The 21,554-nt window shown below is 51.0% G+C and overlaps 2 protein-coding genes across 2 annotated transcripts in view; one reads left to right on the top strand and one right to left on the bottom strand.

Annotated features, from left to right (window-relative positions):
- Positions 1 to 526: 526 nt before the first annotated feature.
- LOC135529356 (DDB1- and CUL4-associated factor 4-like) lies at positions 527 to 11,909 on the bottom strand. The gene is given in 15 exon segments (XM_064958136.1): positions 527 to 762; positions 765 to 797; positions 3,907 to 4,021; positions 4,156 to 4,332; positions 5,526 to 5,623; positions 6,768 to 6,860; positions 8,475 to 8,554; positions 8,880 to 8,929; positions 9,265 to 9,408; positions 10,185 to 10,287; positions 10,366 to 10,448; positions 10,633 to 10,790; positions 10,941 to 11,062; positions 11,496 to 11,598; positions 11,880 to 11,909. Coding segments are annotated over 14 exon segments (1,584 nt in total). The 5' UTR covers positions 11,588 to 11,598; positions 11,880 to 11,909.
- A 777-nt stretch (positions 11,910 to 12,686) lies between these two features.
- The window catches only part of LOC135529360 (zinc finger protein DPF3-like), a 60,081-nt gene continuing 51,213 nt past the window's right edge, over positions 12,687 to 21,554 (top strand). The window contains exon 1 of the mRNA XM_064958138.1: positions 12,687 to 12,773. Coding sequence (XP_064814210.1) covers positions 12,742 to 12,773 — 32 coding nt within the window. The 5' untranslated portion in view covers positions 12,687 to 12,741. The remainder of the gene's footprint in view (positions 12,774 to 21,554) is intronic.

Genomic DNA, 21,554 nt, shown 5'->3' on the forward strand with positions numbered 1-21,554 from the left:
CCTCAGCCACTACCCCTCCTCCCTCCTGGCTGCCTCAGCCACTACCCCTCCTCCCTCCTGGCTGCCTCAGCCACTACCCCTCCTCCCTCCTGGCTGCCTCAGCCACTACCCCCTCCTCCCTCCTGGCTGCCTCAGCCACTACCCCTCCTCCCTCCTGGCTGCCTCAGCCACTCCCTCCCCCTCCTCCCCTCCTGGCTGCCTCAGCCACTACCCCTCCTCCCTCCTGGCTGCCTCAGCCACTACCCCTCCTCCCTCCTGGCTGCCTCAGCCACTACCCCTCCTCCCTCCTGGCTGCCTCCAGCCACTACCCCTCCTCCCTCCTGGCTGCCTCAGCCACTACCCCTCCTCCCTCCTGGCTGCCTCAGCCACTACCCCTCCTCCCTCCTGGCTGCCACTACCCCTCCTCCCTCCTGGCAGCCACTACCCCTCCTCCCTCCTGGCAGCCACTACCCCTCCTCCCTCCTGGTAGCCACTACCCCTCCTCCCTCCTGGTAGCCTCCCTCCCCCTCCTCCCTCCTGGTAGCCACTACCCCTCCTCCCTCCTGGTAGCCACTACCCCTCCTCCCTCCTGGTAGCCACTTCCCCCTCCTCCCTCCTGGTAGTCACTGTTATAAGAGAAGTAATACAGATCGTGCCTGACAGCCATGAGGAGACCAGGCAGGCCTCTGTTGCCTCCTAGCTGAGAAGAGAAGACCACGCTGGGGATCATGTCCTTTCCAGCAGGGTGGGGAGATGGGATGGTCCTCAGGAGCTGGCCGTCCCCAAAGACCACAGACGGGTGTAGCAGTCCTGACCCACTGGAGAAGACAAACGGAAAAGGGCAAGACACTTGTCATTCTTCTCTCATTTCATTTGACATGTACATTTCAGTAATTTAGCAGGCACTTTTCTGAAACGTTTATTCGGATCCTCGTTGGCTTTTGCAGAAGCATCAGCTACTCTTCCTGGGGTCCACAAATATAAATATATAAAAAAAGACAAGTAGCAAAACACTGATAGACACTGAAGGACAGTCACACACACATTTAAAATACAACAAAACACTGATAGACACTGAAGGACAGTCACACACACATTTAAAATACAACAAAACACAGACACTGAAGGACAGTCACACACACATTTAAAATACAACAAAACACTGATAGAAACTGAAGGACAGTCACACACACATTTAAAATACAACAAAACACTGATAGACACTGAAGGACAGTCACACACACACATTTAAAATACAACAAAACACTGAGACACTGAAGGACAGTCACACATTTAAAATACAACAAAACACTGATTGACTGTCCTTCAGTGTCACACACATTTAAAATACAACAAAATGAGGTGTGTCCGCTGCTGTTCCATGAGATGTTGTTTAATCCGTTTTTTTAAAGGTCATTTTGCTGTTTGCTTGAGTAATTGGAGATGGGAGTTCCATGCGATCATGGCTCTTTAAAAAACGGTTCTATTTGGTATTCTATGGGGTTCTATTTGGCATTCTATGGGGTTCTATTTGGCACTCTATGGGGTTCTATTTGGTATTCTATGAGGTTCTATTTGTGCCTTGAATTCTTTTTGGACTTGGAGACCCCTGGTGGCATGTCTTGTTGGGTATGTATGGGTGGTCTGAGCTGACACCCATACAGGCAATCTGGAATGTATCATAACAGTAATATTTCTCATAAAAACTCTTGAGAGAGAGAAGCAGTTAGTCAAATCAAGTGTATTTATAAAGGTCCTTCTTACATCAGCTGATGTCACAAAGTGCTGTACAGAAACCCAGCCTAAAACCCCAAACAGCAAGCAATGCAGGTGTAGAAGAACCTTTCATCAACCAAGAAAGACTGGATTGCATGTTGATGCCGGGAAAATGATGGTGTTGCAGTCGTGGGTGAACAGGAGGGGACTGAGTACGCACCCATGGGGAGCTCCAGTGTTGAGGATCAGCGTGGCCGATGTGTTGCTACCTACCCTCACCACCTGGGGGCGGCCTGTCAGGAAGTCCAGGATCCAGTTGCAGAGGGAGGTGTTTAGTCCCAGGATCCTTAGCTTATTGATGAGCTTTGAGGGCACTATGGTGTTGAACGCTGAGCTGTAGTCAATGAACAGCATTCTCACATAGGTGTTCCTTTTGTCCAGTTGGGAAAGGGAGTGCAATAGAGATTGCATCATCCGTAGATCTGTTAAGGCGGTATGCAAATTGGGTTGCCTTTGTGTTCTTGGGCACAGGGACGATGGTGGTCTGCTTGAAGCATGTTGGTATTACAGACTCAATCAGGGACATGTTGAAAATGTCAGTGAAGACACCTGCCAGTTGGTCAGCACATGCCCGGAGCACACGTCCTGGTAATCTGTCTGGCCTTGCAGCCTTGTGTATGTTGACCTGTTTAAAGGTCTTACTCACGTCGGCTACGGAGAGCGTGTTCACACAGTCATCTGGAAATGCTGATTGCTCTCATGCCTCAGTGTTGCTTGCCTCGAAGCAAGCATAGAAGTGATTTAGCTCGTCTGGTAGGCTCGTCACTGGGCAGCTCTTGGCTGTGCTTCCCTATTGTAGTCTGTAATAGTTTGCAAGCCCTGCCACATCCGACGAGCGTCCGGTGGAGTATGATTCAATCTTAGTCCTGTATTGATGCTTTGCCTGTTTGATGGTTCGTCGCAGGGCACAGCGGGATTTCTTGTAAGCTTCCCGGTTAGAGTCTCACACCTTGAAAGCGGCAGCTCTACCCTTTAGCTCAGTGCGAATGTTGCCTGTAATCCATGGCTTCTGGTTGGGGTATGTACGTACAGTCACTGTGGGGACGACGTCCTCGATGCACTTATTGACGAAGCCAGTGGCTGATGTGGTGTACTACTCAATGCCATCGGAAGAATCCCGGAACATATTCCAGTCCAGTAGTTTAGCATCTGCTTCACCTGACCACTTTTTTATTGATCCAGTGCTTCCTGCTTTAATTTTTGCTTGTAAGCAGGAATCAGGAGGATAGAGTTGTGGTCAGATTTAACAAATGGAGGGCTAGGGAGAGCTTTGTACGCGTCTCTGTGTGTGGAGTACAGGTGATGTAGAATTTTTTAAGGCCCTGTAACCTACCAGCCATCAGCAGTAAGGCCCTGTAACCTACCAAACCTACCAGCCATCAGCAGTAAGGCCCTGTAACCTACCAGCCATCAGCAGTAAGGCCCTGTAACCTACCAGCCATCAGCAGTAAGGCCCTGTAACCTACCAGCCATCAGCAGTAAGGCCCTGTAACCTACCAGCCATCAGCAGTAAGGCCCTGTAACCTACCAGCCATCAGCAGTAAGGCCCTGTAACCTACCAGTCATCAGCAGTAAGGCCCTGTAACCTACCAGCCATCAGCAGTAAGGCCCTGTAACCTACCAGCCATCAGCAGTAAGGCCCTGTAACCTACCAGCCATCAGCAGTAAGGCCCTGTAACCTACCAGCCATCAGCAGTAAGGCCCTGTAACCTACCAGCCATCAGCAGTAAGGCCCTGTAACCTACCAGCCATCAGCAGTAAGGCCCTGTAACCTACCAGCCATCAGCAGTAAGGCCCTGTAACCTACCAGCCATCAGCAGTAAGGCCCTGTAACCTACCAGCCATCAGCAGTAAGGCCCTGTAACCTACCAGCCATCAGCAGTAAGGCCCTGTAACCTACCAGCCATCAGCAGTAAGGCCCTGTAACCTACCAGCCGTAAGGCCCTGTAACCTACCAGCCGTAAGGCCCTGTAACCTACCAGCCGTAAGGCCCTGTAACCTACCAGCCGTAAGGCCCTGTAACCTACCAGTCATCAGCAGTAAGGCCCTGTAACCTACCAGCCATCAGCAGTAAGGCCCTGTAACCTACCAGCCATCAGCAGTAAGGCCCTGTAACCTACCAGCCATCAGCAGTAAGGCCCTGTAACCTACCAGCCATCAGCAGTCCCTCAGCTTCGTTGACGTGGAGGGGTAAGTAGGCGTGTTGGTTATGATGACCCTCGTACTTCCGCACTGGTTTTGTTACTCGTACATCCCACAGCTTGATCTGCCGTGACACATATCAACACACAGGTAAAACAGAGTTGGAGAAGGCGAACTTTACCACGTGTGTGTGTGTCCGTGTTTGTGTGTGTGTCCGTGTCTGTGTGTGGCCTGTCCCAGTGTATCGGTCTGTCCCACCTCTCCAATCATGTCCGCGGCCAGTAGGTAGTTCTCATCCTGTAGTATTCGTACGGAGGTGATAGCAGAGTCCTGGGAGAACTTGCAGGCCTTCCAGCTGTGGTCCCGTCTGCCTCTCTGACGCAGGTCGATACTGAAGATCTCTCCTGACCTGCAACCATTAAACAGGACCGGAGCCTGGATGGAGGGAGAGGGGAATGAGAGAGGGGAGGAGAGGGGAATGAGAGAGGGGGAGAGGGGAATGAGAGGGGGGAAGAGGGGAATGAGAGAGGGGGGAGAGGGGAATGAGAGAGGAATGAGAGAGGGGGGAATGGGAATGAGAGAGGGGGGGAGGGGAATGAGAGAGGGGGGGAGAGGGGAATGAGAGAGGGGGGGAGGGGAATGAGAGAGGGGGAGAGGGGAATGAGAGAGGGGAGAGGGGAATGAGAGGGGGGAGGAGGGGGAGAGGGGGAGAGGGGAATGAGAGAGGGGGAGAGGGGAATGAGAGAGGGCGAGTGGAAAGGGGGAGGGTATAAGGGAGGGGAATAAGGGAGGGAGAGGGGAATGAGGGGAATGAGGGAGGGAGAGGGGAATGAGAGAGGGCGAGGGGAATGAGGGGAGAGAGAGGGGAATGAGGGAGAGAGAGGGGAATGAGGGAGAGAGAGGGAGAGGGGAATGAGAGAGGGGAATGAGAGAGGGAGAGGGAGAGGGGAATGAGAGAGGGGAATGAGAGAGGGAGAGGGGAATGAGAGAGGGCGAGGGGAATGAGAGAGGGCGAGGGGAATGAGAGAGGGAGAGGGGAATGAGGGAGGGAGAGGGGAATGAGAGGGAATAAGGGAGGGGCGGGGAATAAGGGAGGGCGAGGGGAAAGAGGGAGGGCGAGGGGAAAGAGGGAGGGCGAGGGGAAAGAGGGAGGGCGAGGGGAAAGAGGGAGGGCGAGGGGAAAGAGGGAGGGCGAGGGGAAAGAGGGAGGGCGAGGGGAAAGAGGGAGGGCGAGGGGAATGAGGGAGGGGTATAAGGGAAGGGAATAAGGGAGGGAGAGGGGAATAAGGGAGGGAGAGGGGAATGAGGGAGGGAGAGGGGAATGAGGGAGGGAGAGGGGAATGAGGGAGGGAGAGGGGAATGAGGGAGGGAGAGGGGAATGAGGGAAGGAGAGGGGAATGAGGGAGGGGTATAAGGGAGGGGAATAAGGGAGGGCGAGGGGAATGAGGGAGGGGGCAAGGGCTGTTAAAAACTCTTGACGGTCAATAAAAAATAAGTTTGAGAAGCGCCCCTCCATCTGTTCATCACACACACACACACACACTACAGAAATATCAGCTTCTCACCAGTGTTGGTTACACTTTTTGTGACAATGAGTCTAAGTGAATGCCTTGGCACCACTAACTCACCCTGAGGGCAAACTGCTGTGCCAGCACATCACTGCCGATGCCATAGGTCTGTCTCCTGCCCGTCACTGTGTCCGTCACTATCACCCTGCGAGACAGACCTGGCAACAGACGAACACAAAGACCACGGGAGACAGACGGGGAAACGGGGAGACAGACGGGGAAAAGGGGAGACAGGCGGGGAAACAGACGGGGAAAGGGGGAGACAGGCGGGGAAACGGGGAGACAGGCGGGGAAACGGGGAGACAGGCGGGGAAACGGGGAGACAGGCGGGGAAACGGGGAGACAGGCGGGGAAACGGGGAGACAGACGGGGAAACGGGGAGACAGACGGGGAAACGGGGAGACAGACGGGGAAACGGGGAGACAGACGGGAAACGGGGAAACAGGCGGGGAAACGGGGAGACAGGCGGGGGAAACGGGGGAGACAGGCGGGGAAACGGGGAGACAGGCGGGGAAACGGGGAGACAGGCGGGGAAACGGGGAGACAGGCGGGGAAACGGGGGAGACAGGCGGGGAAACGGGAGACAGGCGGGGAAACGGGGAGACAGGCGGGGAAACGGGGAGACAGACGGGGAAACGGGGAGACAGACGGGGAAACGGGGAGACAGACGGGGAAACGGGGAGACAGACGGGGAGACAGACGGGGAAACGGGGAGACAGAGAGGGGGAAACGGCCACCGGAGACAGGCGGGGGAAAGGCCCACGGGAGACAGACGGGGAAACGGGGAGACAGGCGGGGAAACGGGGGAGACAGGCGGGGAAACGGGGAGACAGGCGGGGAAACGGGGAGACAGGCGGGGAAACGGGGAGACAGACGGGGGAAAGGCCACGGGAGACAGACGGGGAAACGGGGAGACAGATGGGGAAACGGTCACTAAAATGGTGCTTTTCAAAATGGCCACCAGGCCAGTGTTAAGAGAAAAGACAGGCTGGCTATGAGAATCTAACCTGCAACCAGTGTGTGTGTGTGTGTGTGTGTGTGTGTGTGTGTGTGTGTGTGTGTGTGTGTGTGTGTGTGTGTGTGTGTGTGTGTGTATATATATATATATATGTATAAAAGGAAGAGTAAGAAGAACAGAATGTTATTGTCATTTAATGATCTGTTATTATTAATGAACAGGCAAGTCTCAGTGAGATGTTTCATGTCGGGAACATTGTATGAAATGGTGCTGCTCCTGTATCACTAACATTGTAGTGTAAATGCTAATCAATTGGTAAAGATGATGGGAGGCCTCCAACTCACCCGTGCTAAATGTTTTGTCCGCCTGAGGGTTGAGACACCAGGCACAGGACCAGGCTGTAGAGATCTTAAAACTACACAGCATCCCTGGCTGGTCTGGAGGAGGAGAGAGGAGGACGAGAGAGGAGGACGAGAGAGGAGGAGGAGAGAGGAGGACGAGAGAGGAGGAGGAGAGAGGAGGACGAGGCGGGGAGGGAGGAGGCGAGAGAGGAGGACGAGAGAGGAGGGCGAGAGGAGGACGAGAGGAGGGGAGGGCGAGAGGAGGAGAGAGGAGGAGGAGGGCGAGAGGGGAGGAGGGGAGAGAGGAGGAGAGAGGAGGGGAGAGAGGAGGACGGGGGAGGGGAGAGAGGAGGGGGAGAGAGAGGAGGACGAGAGAGGAGGAGGAGGAGGACGAGAGAGGAGGAGAGGGGGACGAGAGAGGAGGAGGAGGAGGAGGAGGGGGAGGACGGGGAGAGAGGGGAGGAGGGAGAGAGGAGGGAGGGGGAGAGGAGGAGGGAGGGGGACGATGGAGGAGGAGGAGAGGAGGGGACGAGAGGAGGAGAGAGGAGGAGGGGACGAGAGAGGAGGAGGAGAGAAAGGAGGAGGAGAGAGGAGGACGAGAGAGAGGAGGATGAGAGAGGAGGGGGCGAGAGAGGAGGAGGAGGAGGACGAGAGAGGAGGAGGAGAGAGGAGGAGGACGAGAGAGAGGAGGACGAGAGAGGAGGAGGAGGGACGAGAGAGGAGGAGGAGGGAGGAGGGGAGGGAGGGCGAGAGAGAGAGGGAGGAGAGAGGAGGGAGCGAGGAGGAGGAGAGAGGAGGAGGAGAGGAGGAGGGGCGAGGAGGGACGAGGAGGAGGAGGAGGGGAGGGGAGGAGAGAGGAGGAGGGGCGAGAGAGAGGAGGGACGAGAGAGAGGAGGGGCGAGAGAGAGGAGAGGAGGAGGAGGGGGAGGAGGACGAGAGAGGGAGGGAGAGAGAGAGGAGGGCGAGAGGGAGGAAAGGAGAGGACGAGAGGAGAGAGGAGGAGGGCGAGAGAGGGAGAGAGGAGGGGCGAGAGGAGGAGGAGAGAGGAGGAGGAGGAGAGAGAGAGGAGGAGAGAGGAGAGGGACGAGAGAGGAGGAGAGAGGAGGGGGCGAGAGGAGGAGGAGGAGAGGAGGAGGGCGAGAGAGGAGGAGGGACGAGAGAGAGGAGGAGGGACGAGAGAGAGGAGGAGGGACGAGAGAGGAGCGAGAGAGGAGGAGGAGGGCGAGAGGAGGAGAGAGGAGGGGAGGATGAGAGGAGGAGGAGAGAGGAGGGCGAGAGGAGGAGGGGCGAGAGGAGGAGGGCGAGAGAGGTGGAGGACGAGAGGAGGGGCGAGGAGAGAGAGGAGGGGACGAGAGAGGAGGAGGGGACGAGAGGAGGAGGGGCGAGAGGAGGAGGGAGGAGGGACGAGAGAGGAGGAGGGACGAGAGAGGAGGAGAGGGCGAGAGAGGAGGACGAGGAGGGAGGAGGACGAGGAGGAGGAGGAGAGAAGAGGAGGAGAGAAGAGGAGGAGAGAAGAGGAAGAGAGAAGAGGAAGAGAGAAGAGGAAGAGAGAGGAGGAGGAGGAGAGAGGAGAGAAGAGGAGAGAAGAGGAGAGAGGAGAGAAATAACGAATACGCTCAGCATGAAATATATGAACATTATAGTATTACATTACAGTAAAATGTCATGAAAAGTACAGTATGTTCTGAAAGAAGCACATGGAAAAGTTACCTGGGTTGGAGTTGCTGAAGAGCGAGGCTGGTAGTAAACTGACACAGCCAGGAGTCTCTGCCATGCCCACCAGACACAGGCTGAACACTGGAGTCAAGAAAACACCAACCCAACAACTCTCTTAAGTACAGCTACTGACGGTCTGAATATGAACATGCTGAGGGGACCTTTGACCCCCGTCGAGACAAACTCGAGTGACTAGGCAGGGTCGTGAACTCTAACGTAGCAGGCCTAAAATAAACACCAGAGTGAAGTTCCCACATTCGGCTTTCAGCTGAGAAGGAAGGTTGATTTAGCCGTATCCTGGCAACACCGGAAGCATCCGGGCTGTTGGCAACTCTGCTAAGGAAGCAGGGTCAGTAACCACATTGAGTAGCATCACAGTCTGCTGTGTAAGACGGATACAGGACGTGTGAGTCAGAGTGGGTGACGGAGGCCCAGCAGATTGAGTTCACCTGAAACACAGACAACATGTTTATAACACAGGTACTGAACAGGTGGAACAGACATATATATATATATATAAAACACAGGTACTGAACAGGTGGAACAGACATATATATATATATATATATAAAACACAGGTACAGAACAGGTAGAAAACAGGGACAACATAGTTTAGCGTATAGGCGTTCAAGTTGCCTGGGTAGATATTCCTACCATCCAGCATGCTTCTAATGCCCAACTCCAAAACTAGCCTTCATTCCCAGTCTCCCCCGCTCCTAACACTCCCCTCCATCCCACCTTTCTGTTGGTAGAGGTTATCCTCAGCCCTCTCTCTCCTTCTCACCTTTCTATTTGTAAAGTAGAGGTTGTCACACATCTTGACAGACAGGGAGCCCCTGCTGCAGCCTCTGAAGTTCATGATGCCGTACTTGCAGCCTCCGTGAGACACGTCGTTAACCGTGAACACTCGCTCACATGCAGAGTCACCCTGAGAGAGAAGAGGAGAGGGGAGGAGGGAGAGAGAGAGGGGAGGACGGAGAGAGAGAAGAGAAGAGGGGAGGAAGTGTGGGGAAGAGAGGGGAGGAGGGGGGGAGAGAGAGGGAAGAGGAGAGGAAGTGTGGGGAGAGAGAGAGAGAGAGAGAGAAGAGGAGAGGAAGTGTGGGGGAGAGGGGGGAGGAGGGAGAGAGAGAGAAGAGGAGAGGGGAGGAAGTGTGGGGGGAGAGAGAGAGGGGAGGAGGGAGAGAGAGAAGAGGAGAGGGAGGAAGTGTGGGGTAGAGAGAGAGAGGGGAGGAGGGAGAGAGAGAGAGAGAGAGAAGAGGAGAGGAAGTGTGGGGGAGAGAGAGGGGAGGAGGGAGAGAGAGAGAGAGAGAGAGAGAGGAGAGGGGAGGAAGTGTGGGGGAGAGTGAGGGGAGGGAGGGAGAGAGAGAGAGGAGGAGGGGGAGGAAGTGTGGGGTAGGCGGAGGGGGAGGGAGGGAGAGAGAGAGAGAGAGGAGAGGGGAGGAAGTGTGGGGGAGAGAGAGAGGGGAGGGAGGGGAGAGAGAAGAGGAGAGGGGAGGAAGTGTGGGGGAGAGAGAGAGAGGGGAGGAGGGAGAGAGGACGAAAGGGGGGAGGAAGAAGTGAGGGGAGGAGAGAGAGGAGAAGGAGTAAGAGAGAAACAAAGAGGGCAATCAGGAGGAAGTTTACACCAGTCTACCATTGCCAACGTTCTTCTTAAAAGTCCAAAGAAAGCGTGTGTGTGTGTGTGTGCGTGCGTGCGTAACTCACCACTATGAGTCTAAAGTGGTCTGTGTTGGGACTGCTGCTTTCAGAGCTCTGGACCTCCAGTCTGTGACGTCTCATCCCACTCACCTTCACCTCATGGATCAGCCTGGACACACACACTCATAAGGGACCCAATAACGACGTACGTATGTACGTGTGTGTGTGTGTACTTTTGATACCGTACCTACTGTAAGAGTTCCCAGGCAGCAGACCCAGATGTCTTTTCTGCAGCAACAGAGCTGAGTTCAGGCCTGCTCTTGGTGCTTTCTGGAGGGAGAAACAAAACACACTAGAAAAGCCCTTCAGAGCTGCTGCTGTCGTTTTCAATTAGGGAAGGAGAGACGTCATCTAGCGGGGCTATAAGACACAAAACATATTATTTATTTTTTAATTCGATAGGGTCCCAAATGCCCCTCATCCACCATCAAAAGTTCCCCGTCTGTGGTAGTACCTTCCTGGGCCTCTCGTCCTCAGTGATCATCCTGGCCCTGTGCTTCTCCTGCTCTCTCTCCTGCAGCAGCCCTCTGGTCAGAGGGTTACAGTTGTTGTGGCCCGGCAGCAGCCGGAAGTAACGGTTCTTCTCAGCGTCAAAGTAGAACCCCGGCAGCTCTGGAGACGGAAGGACAAGGTAACGACGCGGACGGTAACGACACGGAGTCTGTATTGTCCTTGTACGTGCAGTGACACACTTTGGACTGCACTGATTTATAAGTAGTCATTCTACAACCAGGTAGAAAGGTGTGTCTGAGTGTAACTGACCTGGAGCAGCGGAGGAGGAGGAGGAGGAGGGTGAGGAGGAGGAGGAGGCTGCACTACTAGAAATAGACCTATTCTCTGGGGTCCTGTCTCTGTAGGAGGGGCCTGCTTCACTGCTGCCATACCTGGGGACCAGAGAGGAGAGGCAAGTCAGTTAACAACAAATTATTATTTACAATGACGGCCTACCCCGGCCTAATCCTAACGGCGCTGAGACAATTGTGGGACTCCCAATCACGCCCGGTTGTGAAACAGCTCTGGAATCGAACCAGGGTCTGTAGTGATGCCTCTAGCACTGAGATGCAGTGCCTTAGACCGCTGCACCACTCTGGAGCCCAATGCCATCATTACACCGGTAAAACAACACACGGGCAAGATTATAACAGAGTTTAGGAATACGTGTAATTCCGATCATATAACATACACTGAATTAAGATTAATGGCCCAAGAACGCCCCGGGCATTTGATAGATCAACTAAACGAGCTGTAAATAAGGTAGTTTACACATAATTAGGGCCAACCAACCTGTGGTCGTGAGAGACGTTGTCACCATCCTACCTTTGTTCCTGTGTCCTGTCCCTTTGCCAGTCAGAGCGGTAACCGAGTCGCCTACGGTCCCTGCCCCTGTCACGCCAATTCCCTTTCTTCATCCCTGCTATTGCTATGGACACAAATACCGGACAGTAAATATCAACACGAAGTCTGTCACTCGCTTCTGTGTTGTGTACTTGGTAGCTAGCTAGCAAGTTAGCTAATTCGGCTAGCCATTTCGCCTGCTAACAAAAGCCCTTTAAATACAGACACGTGGTACGTAGACAATTTGAATGATGAATCATTACTATATTTAAAATGAAATGGGATTATTCGTGTAGTAATTAGAGGATACGATGTTGATCAAATATATTATTGAACATCGGAGCTTTGACACAAAGTTCATTTTACCTGCTACAACGTTGCACCCACGTGACCAAGTTAACACCCGCCCCTAACCCTCATTGGCTTATCGCTCACAATTAGTGGCCCTCTTTGCGGCTTCACTATTGGCTGCTTGTGCTTTCAATCACTATCGTTTCCTCTAACGAAATGTGACTTTAATCATCATTCTCATGAATGAAACATTTGTAACATTGTATCAGAGATGACTGTCGTCTGTAGTAATAAAGAAGTTGTGATTGGTTTAGGTTATGGATAGAGCATTGCTTTGTAATGCATTTCTTGTGTAAACAAACCTTCATGTTTGATTAATGCTTCTATAATATCAATCAAACCAAAATCTGACCTATGTTATTATATTTTACTGCACTACTGCATATTATTATGTCCTTGTTCTAATACCATTCTATTTGTTTTGCTAAATGCCACTGAAGGAAATAGAGTATCTTATATGTTGAGAAAATAAAAGATGGTCGGTTTGCGACAGGCACAAAGGAACACAGTAGGACAACTGACCATGTTTTCATTTTCCCTGCTAGGAAATGCAGCCACTCCTTGAAATATCTCTTTCATACGCCGGCCGATATATACCCACACTATGCAATGGATTTATACTGACTAGTGACCGGTGATGATTTGTATATGTGTGCAACATCACAGATTAATATAAAGTTGTACTCTCGCTACTGTATCAAGCGTCGTCGTCTTTATGAAACGCTTTTGACAGTTTCTCATAAACCACGCCTGATCTCTGGATACTATTATTGTATTGGTTAAGGAGCGGGGCGCCTAGCACCTTATTGGTTGTCTTCTTCATGGGGTCCCAAACAGCTCTGAGATTTAGAGTATTGGGTTACAGTTTCGCAGCAAAATGGCGACTGTCATTCAGAATCCTCTCAAATCGTAAGTAATCTTTAAAATGCTATATTCTTTTCCCCGAAAAAACAAACGCATTTGTTTGGATGCAATGGTTGCATTCAATAAAGGAGAAAAGCACAACACATTGAATAGAATAACGGAATAGCGGATTTTATATGATGTTTGTAAACATATCACAACGTGTATTGAAACAATTAGAAGTTCAGACAAAATGTTTTCGTTTTGTTTGTATTTATTAGTCTCTACACGAATGGATTCGACGCATAAAGCGTGTAGTCACGTGCACGCTTTTAAGAAAATATATTTCCATGCGCGTGAAACAATGTTCTGCACTCCGATTTACGTTGCGCGGACAAGTCAATTGTGTATGGACTTCTTTTACAAAAGTTGTTAAAATATTCTGCTACATTAATAGCCTAAGAACACTAGGATAAGTGTTTGTTAATATTTCACAGATATAGGCTACTTCCATTGTTCAGGTCCGTTTTATTACTTGGAATTCACGTAAACTAACCAGCGCTTCTTTTGTGCGCTCTCTCATCAATAGCCAACATTAGGATAATGTATATTCAGTATTTATAATGTGGGATTATTTCCTCAGTAAAAAAACCACACGGAGTACCCTGTGATGATGGGCTATCATTTGAGTAGCCTATGCATAGGATTGCTTTTTACTGTCTGCGACAGATTTCGGGAGCGAAAGGTCCGATCAGGCTGAGCGCACAGGAGCCGTGTCCGTGAAGGGAAAACGGTTTACCATCAAGAATCGCTTTACTGGGATCGGCAAATAGAACTAGTGGCCTAATCTAATGTGATAAAGAACAAGTCTATGCGTCTCAATAGTGTCAACACTGTTTTTGAGCATTGAACACAGCTCCAGGAGCTGTATGTTTTTTTTGTCTGTCTGCCATTGAAATGCAGCAACAAGTCAATGTACCTGCTGACTTCTGTAGTCACTGCTGCTCTCCTGTAGTCACTGCTGCTGTCCTGTAGTCACTGCTGCTGTCCTGTAGTCACTGCTGCTCTCCTGTAGTCACTGCTGCTCTCCTGTAGTCACTGTTGCTCTCCTGTAGTCACTGCTGCTCTCCTGTAGTCACTGCTGCTCTCCTGTAGTCACTGTTGCTCTCCTAGAGTCACTGTTGCTCTCCTGTAGTCACTGCTGCTGTCCTGTAGTCACTGCTGCTGTCCTGTAGTCACTGCTGCTCTCCTGTAGTCACTGCTGCTCTCCTGTAGTCACTGGTGCTCTCCTGTAGTCACTGCTGCTGTCCTGTAGTCACTGCTGCTGTCCTGTAGTCACTGCTGCTGTCCTGTAGTCACTGCTGCTGTCTTGTAGTCACTGCTGCTCTCCTGTAGTCACTGCTGCTCTCCTGTAGTCACTGCTGCTCTCCTGTAGTCACTGCTGCTCTCCTGTAGTCACTGTTGCTCTCCTGTAGTCACTGCTGCTCTCCTGTAGTCACTGCTGCTCTCCTGTAGTCACTGTTGCTCTCCTGTAGTCACTGCTGCTCTCCTGTAGTCACTGCTGCTATCCTATAGTCACTGCTGCTATCCTATAGTCACTGCTGACTGGATGTTGGTGATAACAACCTTGTTTCTGTGTAAAAGCCTTGCAGCATATTGTCCCATCTGTCTGTGAAAAGTGATGTGATTCCATTCACAGACCGGCTGTATGTCTCCGTCCCACATGTAACCATATTCCCTATGTGTGTAGTGCACACATTTTAACCAGGGAGCTGTTCAGAAATAGTGCACTACATAGGGAATAGTGTACCATTTTGGGACACATACGGACACTCTGCCTGCTAGACACTCTGCCTGCTAGACACGCTAGACTATCAGGACATATTTACCCACATTTGCTGTGGAATGTAGCGAAGGGGTCTGGCACATAGTTATAACACGGCCTATTGTTGGAGTGGTAGTCAGAAGAACAGGCTTGCATTCCTGGTCTACACTAAATAAGCTCCATTGTTTGGTCTAACAGATGGTCCTTCACTGACAGCAAGAGCAAAGCAACCAAACAGACAGTGCGGTCAACATGTTTGTGTCCGGATGGTGTGTGGGCTGAAATATGAATGTGGTTACACACGAGATGCCGTCTTGCTAATTGACTACGAAAAATGGTGTCGATAGATACGGTTGTTTTCACTATAGATACGGTTGTTTTCACTATAGATACGGTTGTTTTCACTATGGAGACTGTTGTTTTCACTATAGAGACTGTTGTTTTCACTATAGGTATGATTGTTTTCACTATAGATACTGTTGTTTTCACTATAGATACGGTTGTTTTCACTATAGATACTGTTGTTTTCACTATATATACTGTTGTTTTCACTATAGATACTGTTGTTTTCACTATAGAGACTGTTGTTTTCACTATATATACTGTTCTTAGTCACTTGGCTATGTTCCTGGTTGAACCAGTGGAAAGTCAAACGAACAATAGTGAATGCAGCACTTTGTTTCATAGCCAGGCTAAATTCTACCTGGGCCAGACTATATTCTGTCTGTTTTATAGCCAGGCTGAATTCTACCTGTCCCAGACTATATTCTGTCTGTTTTATAGCCAGGCTAAATTCTACCTGGCCCAGACTATATTCTGACTGTTTTATAGCCAGGCTAAATTCTACCTGGCCCAGACTATATTCTGACTGTTTTATAGCCAGGCTAAATTCTACCTGGCCCAGACTATATTCTGACTGTTTTATAGCCAGGCTAAATTCTACCTGGCCCAGACTATATTCTGATTGTTTTTTAGCCAGGCTAAATTCTACCTGGCCCAGACTATATTCTGACTGTTTTATAGCCAGGCTAAATTCTACCTGGCCCAGACTATATTCTGTCTGTTTTATAGCCAGGCTAAATTCTACCTGGCCCAGACTATATTCTGACTGTTTTATAGCCAGGCTGAATTCTACCTGGCCCAGACTATATTCTGACTGTTTTATAGCCAGGCTAAATTCTACCTGGCCCAGACTATATTCTGACTGTTTTATAGCCAGGCTAAATTCTACCTGGCCCAGACCATATTCTGTCTGTTTTATAGCCAGGCTAAATTCTACCCGGCCCAGACTATATTCTGACTGTTTTATAGCCAGGCTAAATTCTACCTGGCCCAGACTATATTCTGACTGTTTTATAGCCAGGCTAAATTTTACCTGGCCCAGACTATATTCTGACTGTTTTATAGCCAGGCTAAATTCTACCTGGCCCAGACTATATTCTGACTGTTTTATAGCCAGGCTAAATTCTACCTGGCCCAGACTATATTCTGACTGTTTTATAGCCAGGCTAAATTCTACCTGGCCCAGACTATATTCTGACTGTTTTATAGCCAGGCTAAATTCTACCTGGCCCAGACTATATTCTGACTGTTTTATAGCCAGGCTAAATTCTACCTGGCCCAGACTATATTCTGACTGTTTTATAGCCAGGCTAAATTCTACCTGGCCCAGACCATATTCTGTCTGTTTTATAGCCAGGCTAAATTCTACCTGGCCCAGACTATATTCTGACTGTTTTATAGCCAGGCTAAATTCTACCTGGCCCAGACTATATTCTGACTGTTTTATAGCCAGGCTAAATTCTACCTGGCCCAAACTATATTATTTTTTTCTGTGGTGTTATCTACCATTTCAGAAGACTCTTCCATAGGAAATTCAGTTAAGGCATGAAAGAAAGGACCTTTTTGTCTGCAAGGCATTGTATCACAGGGATGGAGAGAGTCTCGTTTTACATAGATATGAATCACACATTCAAATATATCCTCTTTGTGCCAGGCCTTGTCAAGAGGAAAAGGGGATTCATGGACAGTTATGTCTTCTGCATTTAATCCATTTAACCCAGAGAGGTGCAGGGGACTGCTTGTCGCTCTCCTCGCCATCTTGGGTTTAATGTGGTTCCTATCTGACCAGTGTGTTTCTATGTGAGGTGTCGGGTTTGCACTAAGCTCGTAACAACATCCCCGTTCTGCTGATAAGAGGTTTGGTACCATGGGAAGTTCATTGTCCATGGCTTGTCTCCTGCTCTCTGCATAAAACAAAACCATTTTTAAATAACATAGAGCATAGTCAACCCCCCCTTTAAGAAAACTGGATGCATATATATATATAATTAAAATTCATACTTAGGAGGTGGACAAAATTGAGAGAGAGAGAGAGAGACAGAGATACAGAGAGAGAGACAGAGATACAGAGAGAGAGAGAGAGAGAGAGAGACCGAGAGAGAGAGAGAGATACAGAGAAAGAAAGAGATACAGAGAGAGAGAGAGATAGAGAGAGAGAGAGATACAGCGAGACAGAGAGAGAGAGACAGAGAGAGAGATACAGAGAGAGAACGTGAGGTCCCTCACTATGGTCCCTGGCAACTCCCAGCCCTACTGGATACTTTAATATATTATGGTATTAGCATTTTTAAGACAGTGATTCAATTTGAAGTTAGTTATTACTATAGTATTATCAGTGAATAAGCCTATTCTCTGACAAAGTTGAGTTCAGTTATTACCATTTTAATTACAGGACGCCTCAGTGTTGAGCCTGTCTGGGAAACACAAATGACAGAAAGTCTCAAAAGGTTGTACCTGTTAAATCACATGGTAAACAACAGGAAGTACCTGCTAGTGCTGCTGTCTCACGTCTACTAACAGTTAGTCAGCATATGGCATCATCATGACCCATCGTCTGGCATCTCAGAATAAACCACATCATTCTTCTGAATTATGGATGTTCTAAATATTATTCATCTTTATTTATTCATTTCATTTGTTTTATTTGACCTTTTAGGAAGTATTTTTTTTTTGGGGGGGGGTGATTCAAATATGTGTCTGTGAAAGAGAGCTGGCAACATGTCAGCAAAGGGAAACATTGCATTTGAAGCATACATAGCCCCCCCCCCTCCTCTCCCCACAATGCAACACAATAAAAGAAGATCATACAGAAACAATAGTCAGAGACAATATGCTACACTGGCCTGTTTCTGCGGGGTCGCGGCCCGTGCACTGGCCTGTTTCTGCGGGGTCGCGGCCCGTGTACTGGCCTGTTTCTGCGGGGTCGCGGCCCGTGTACTGGCCTGTTTCTGCGGGGTCGCGGCCCGTGTACTGGCCTGTTTCTGCGGGGTCGCGGCCCGTGCACTCACTCACTGGAAATGTGTGTCTGTGTGATTTTAACTGTGAGGTTGGAGGCACTTACCCATAGAGGGATATAGAGCTGGGCAGACATGGCTCTGAGTTTATAGATTGTGGGGGGCGGGCTGTGCAGGGGGGAAATGTATAGGAGAAGAAGGTGTGCGTGTGTGTGGGGGGGGGTGGATGTCTGTAGGAGTAGGTGTGCGTGTGACCCTTTCCCTGTCTATTTGTGCGTCTGTCTTGTATTTGTGTGTGTGGCCCTGCCCCTTTCTGCCTGTTTGTGTGTGTGTGTGTCTGGCTTACAGGAACACACTCCCCTCCCCCGTTTAGCGTGAGAGGACGAGGGAGCTAGAGTGATTGATGGGTGAATTACATGTGTGCTTTCAGACCGACTCTAAACACTGGGGCAGCTCTCTGGCTCCCTGGCCTTTTGTGATTCCCGCTCGGTTTTGGGGGAATGGTCGAGCTGGCGGGAATGTTTTCCAGGCATTGGGAATTAAACGGCCCGGGAACATTCGGCACCCACTCCCCTTGTGTAGTGCACTTCTTTTGTCCAGGGGGCCCATAGGCCTCTGGTCTAAAGTAGTGCACTAAATAGGGAATAGTGTGCCATTTGGGACACATTGTTCCATAGGGAGACTCCATGGAGGGATCATAAATCCTTTTTCCTGTTCAACACATGGATCTGACACGTTTCTGTATGTAGACTGAGGGAGAGGGGGAGAGGGTGTGTGTACGAGGGGGAGAGGGTGTGTGTACGAGGGGGATAGAGGGTGTGTGTACGAGGGGGAGAGGGTGTGTGTACGAGGGGGAGAGGGTGTGTGTACGAGGGGGAGAGGGTGTGTGTATGAGTGGGTGTGTGACATTGTTTTCATACATCTCAATCTCACTATCCTACTCGCTCTCCCTCTCCATCTCTCTTTCGCTCTCCATCTCTCCCAGTGTCCCTCCATCTCTCTATTGCTCTCCATCTCTCCCAGTGTCCCTCCATCGCTCTTCCTCTCCATCTCTCCCAGTGTCCCTCCATCTCTCTATCGCTCTCCCTCTCCATCTCTCCCAGTGTCCCTCTCCCCTTTCCATCTCTCTATCGCTCTCCCTCCATCTCTCCCTCTCTATCGCTCTCCCTCTCCATCTCTCCCAGTGTCCCCCTCCATCTCTCTATCGCTCTCCCTCTCCATCTCTCCCAGTGTCCCTCCATCTCTCTATCGCTCTCCCTCTCCATCTCTCCCAGTGTCCCTCTCCCCTTTCCATCTCTCTTTCGCTCTCCCTCTCCATCTCTCCCATTGTCCCTCTCCATCTGTCCCAGTGTCCCTCTCCATCCCTCTATCGCTCTCCCTCTCCATCTCTCCCAGTGTCCTTCTCCCCTCTCCATCTCTCTATCGCTCTCCCTCTCCGTCTCTCCCAGTGTCCCTCTCCTTCTCTCTATCGCTCTCCCTCTCCATCTCTCCCAGTGTCCCTCTCCATCTCGCTATCCCTCTCCACCTCTCCCAGTGTCCCTCCATCTCTCTATCGCTCTCCCTCTCTCCCAGTGTCCCTCTCCATCTCTCTATCGCTCTCCCTCTCCATCTCTCCCAGTGTCCCTCTATCGCTCTCCCTCTCCATCTCTCCCAGTGTCCCTCTCTATCTCTCTATCGCTCTCCCTCTTCCTCTCCCAGTGTCCCTCTCTCTATCCCTCTCCCTCTCCACCTCTCCCAGTGTCCCTCCATCTCTCTATCGCTCTCCCTCTCCATCTCTCCCAGTGTCCCTCTCCATCTCTCTATCCCTCTCCACCTCTCCCAGTGTCCCTCCATCTCTCTATCGCTCTCCCTCCATCTCTCCCTCTCTATCGCTCTCCCTCTCCATCTCTCCCATTGTCCCTCTCCATCTCTCTATCGCTCTCCCTCCATCTCTCCCTCTCTATCGCTCTCTCTCTCCATCTCTCCCATTGTCCCTCTCCATCTCTCCCAGTGTCCCTCTCCATCTCTCTATTGCTCTCCCTCTCCACCTCTCCCAGTGTCCCTCTCCATCTCTCTATCACTCTCCCTCTCCATCTCTCTGTGTCCCTCTCGATCTCTCTATCGCTCTCTCTCTCCATCTCTCCCATTGTCCCTCTCCATCTCTCTATCGCTCTCCACCTCTCCCAGTGTCCCTCCATCTCTCTATCGCTCTCCCTCTCCATCTCTCCCATTGTCCCTCTCCATCGCTCTCCCTCCATCTCTCCCTCTGTCCCTCCATCTCTCTATCGCTCTCCCTCTCCATCTCTCCCAGTGTCCCTCTCCCCTCTCCATCGCTCTATCACTCTCCCCTCTCCCTTGAAAAAGAGATTTCAAATTTCAATGAGCCCTTCCTGGTTAAATAAAGATTAAATAAACTAACAAAACATCTCTATCCCTCTCCATTGCTCTATCACTCTCCATCTCTCCCCTTTCCCTCGCTCTATCACTCTCCATCTCTCCCCTCTCCCATTGTCCCTCTCCATCTCTCTATCGCGCTCTTTCTCCATCTCTCCCATTGTCCCTCTCCATCTCTCTATCGCTCTCCCTCCATCTCTCCCTCTCTATCGCTCTCTCTCTCCATCTCTCCCATTGTCCCTCTCCATCTCTCCCAGTGTCCCTCTCCATCTCTCTATCGCTCTCCCTCTCCACCTCTCCCAGTGTCCCTCTCCATCTCTCTATCACTCTCCCTCTCCATCTCTCTCAGTGTCCCTCTCGATCTCTCTATCGCTCTCCCTCTCCATCTCTCCCATTGTCCCTCTCCATCTCTCTATCGCTCTCCACCTCTCCCAGTGTCCCTCCATCTCTCTATCGCTCTCCCTCCATATCTCTCCCATTGTCCCTCTCCATCGCTCTCCCTCCATCTCTCCCTCTGTCCCTCCATCTCTCTATCGCTCTCCCTCTCCATCTCTCCCAGTGTCCCTCTCCCCTCTCCATCGCTCTATCACTCTCCCCTCTCCCTTGAAAAAGAGATTTCAAATTTCAATGAGCCCTTCCTGGTTAAATAAAGATTAAATAAACTAACAAAAACATCTCTATCCCTCTCCATCTCTCCCTCTCCATCGCTCTATCACTCTCCATCTCTCTATCACTCTCCATCTCTCCCCCTTCCCTCGCTCTATCCCTCTCTATCTCTCCCCTTTCCCTCGCTCTATCACTCTCCATCTCTCCCCTTTCCCTCGCTCTATCCCTCTCCATCTCTCCCCCTTCCCTCGCTCTATCACTCTCCCCTTTCCCTCGCTCTATCACTCTCCATCTCTCCCCTTTCCCTCGCTCTATCACTCTCCATCTCTCCCCTTTCCCTCGCTCTATCACTCTTCATCGCTCTATCACTCTCTCTGTGTTCTCCTCCTGTCTGTCTTGGTCTGGGGAAACAGTTTTCCTCCCCCTTCTCCTACAAAAACCTCTCAGCTCCACCTAGCCTCCCGTAGCCACCTAACCTCCCCTAGCATCCCCTAGCGCCACCTAGCCTCCCCAAGCCCCCTAGCCACCTAGCATCCCCTAGCCTCCCCTAGCATCCCTTAGCCTCCCCAAGCCCCCTATCCACCCCAATCCTCCCCAAGCCCCCTAGCTTCCTAGCCCCCTAGCCCCTAGCCTCTCCTAGCCCCCTAGCCTCTCCTAGCCTCTCCTAGCCCCCTAGCCTCTCCTAGCCTCCTAGCCCCCTAGCCTCTCCTAGCCCCCTAGCCTCTCCAAGCCCCCTAGCCTCTCCAA

Source organism: Oncorhynchus masou, unplaced genomic scaffold (assembly GCF_036934945.1).
Source record: "Oncorhynchus masou masou isolate Uvic2021 unplaced genomic scaffold, UVic_Omas_1.1 unplaced_scaffold_1146, whole genome shotgun sequence".
NCBI lineage: Eukaryota > Metazoa > Chordata > Actinopteri > Salmoniformes > Salmonidae > Oncorhynchus > Oncorhynchus masou.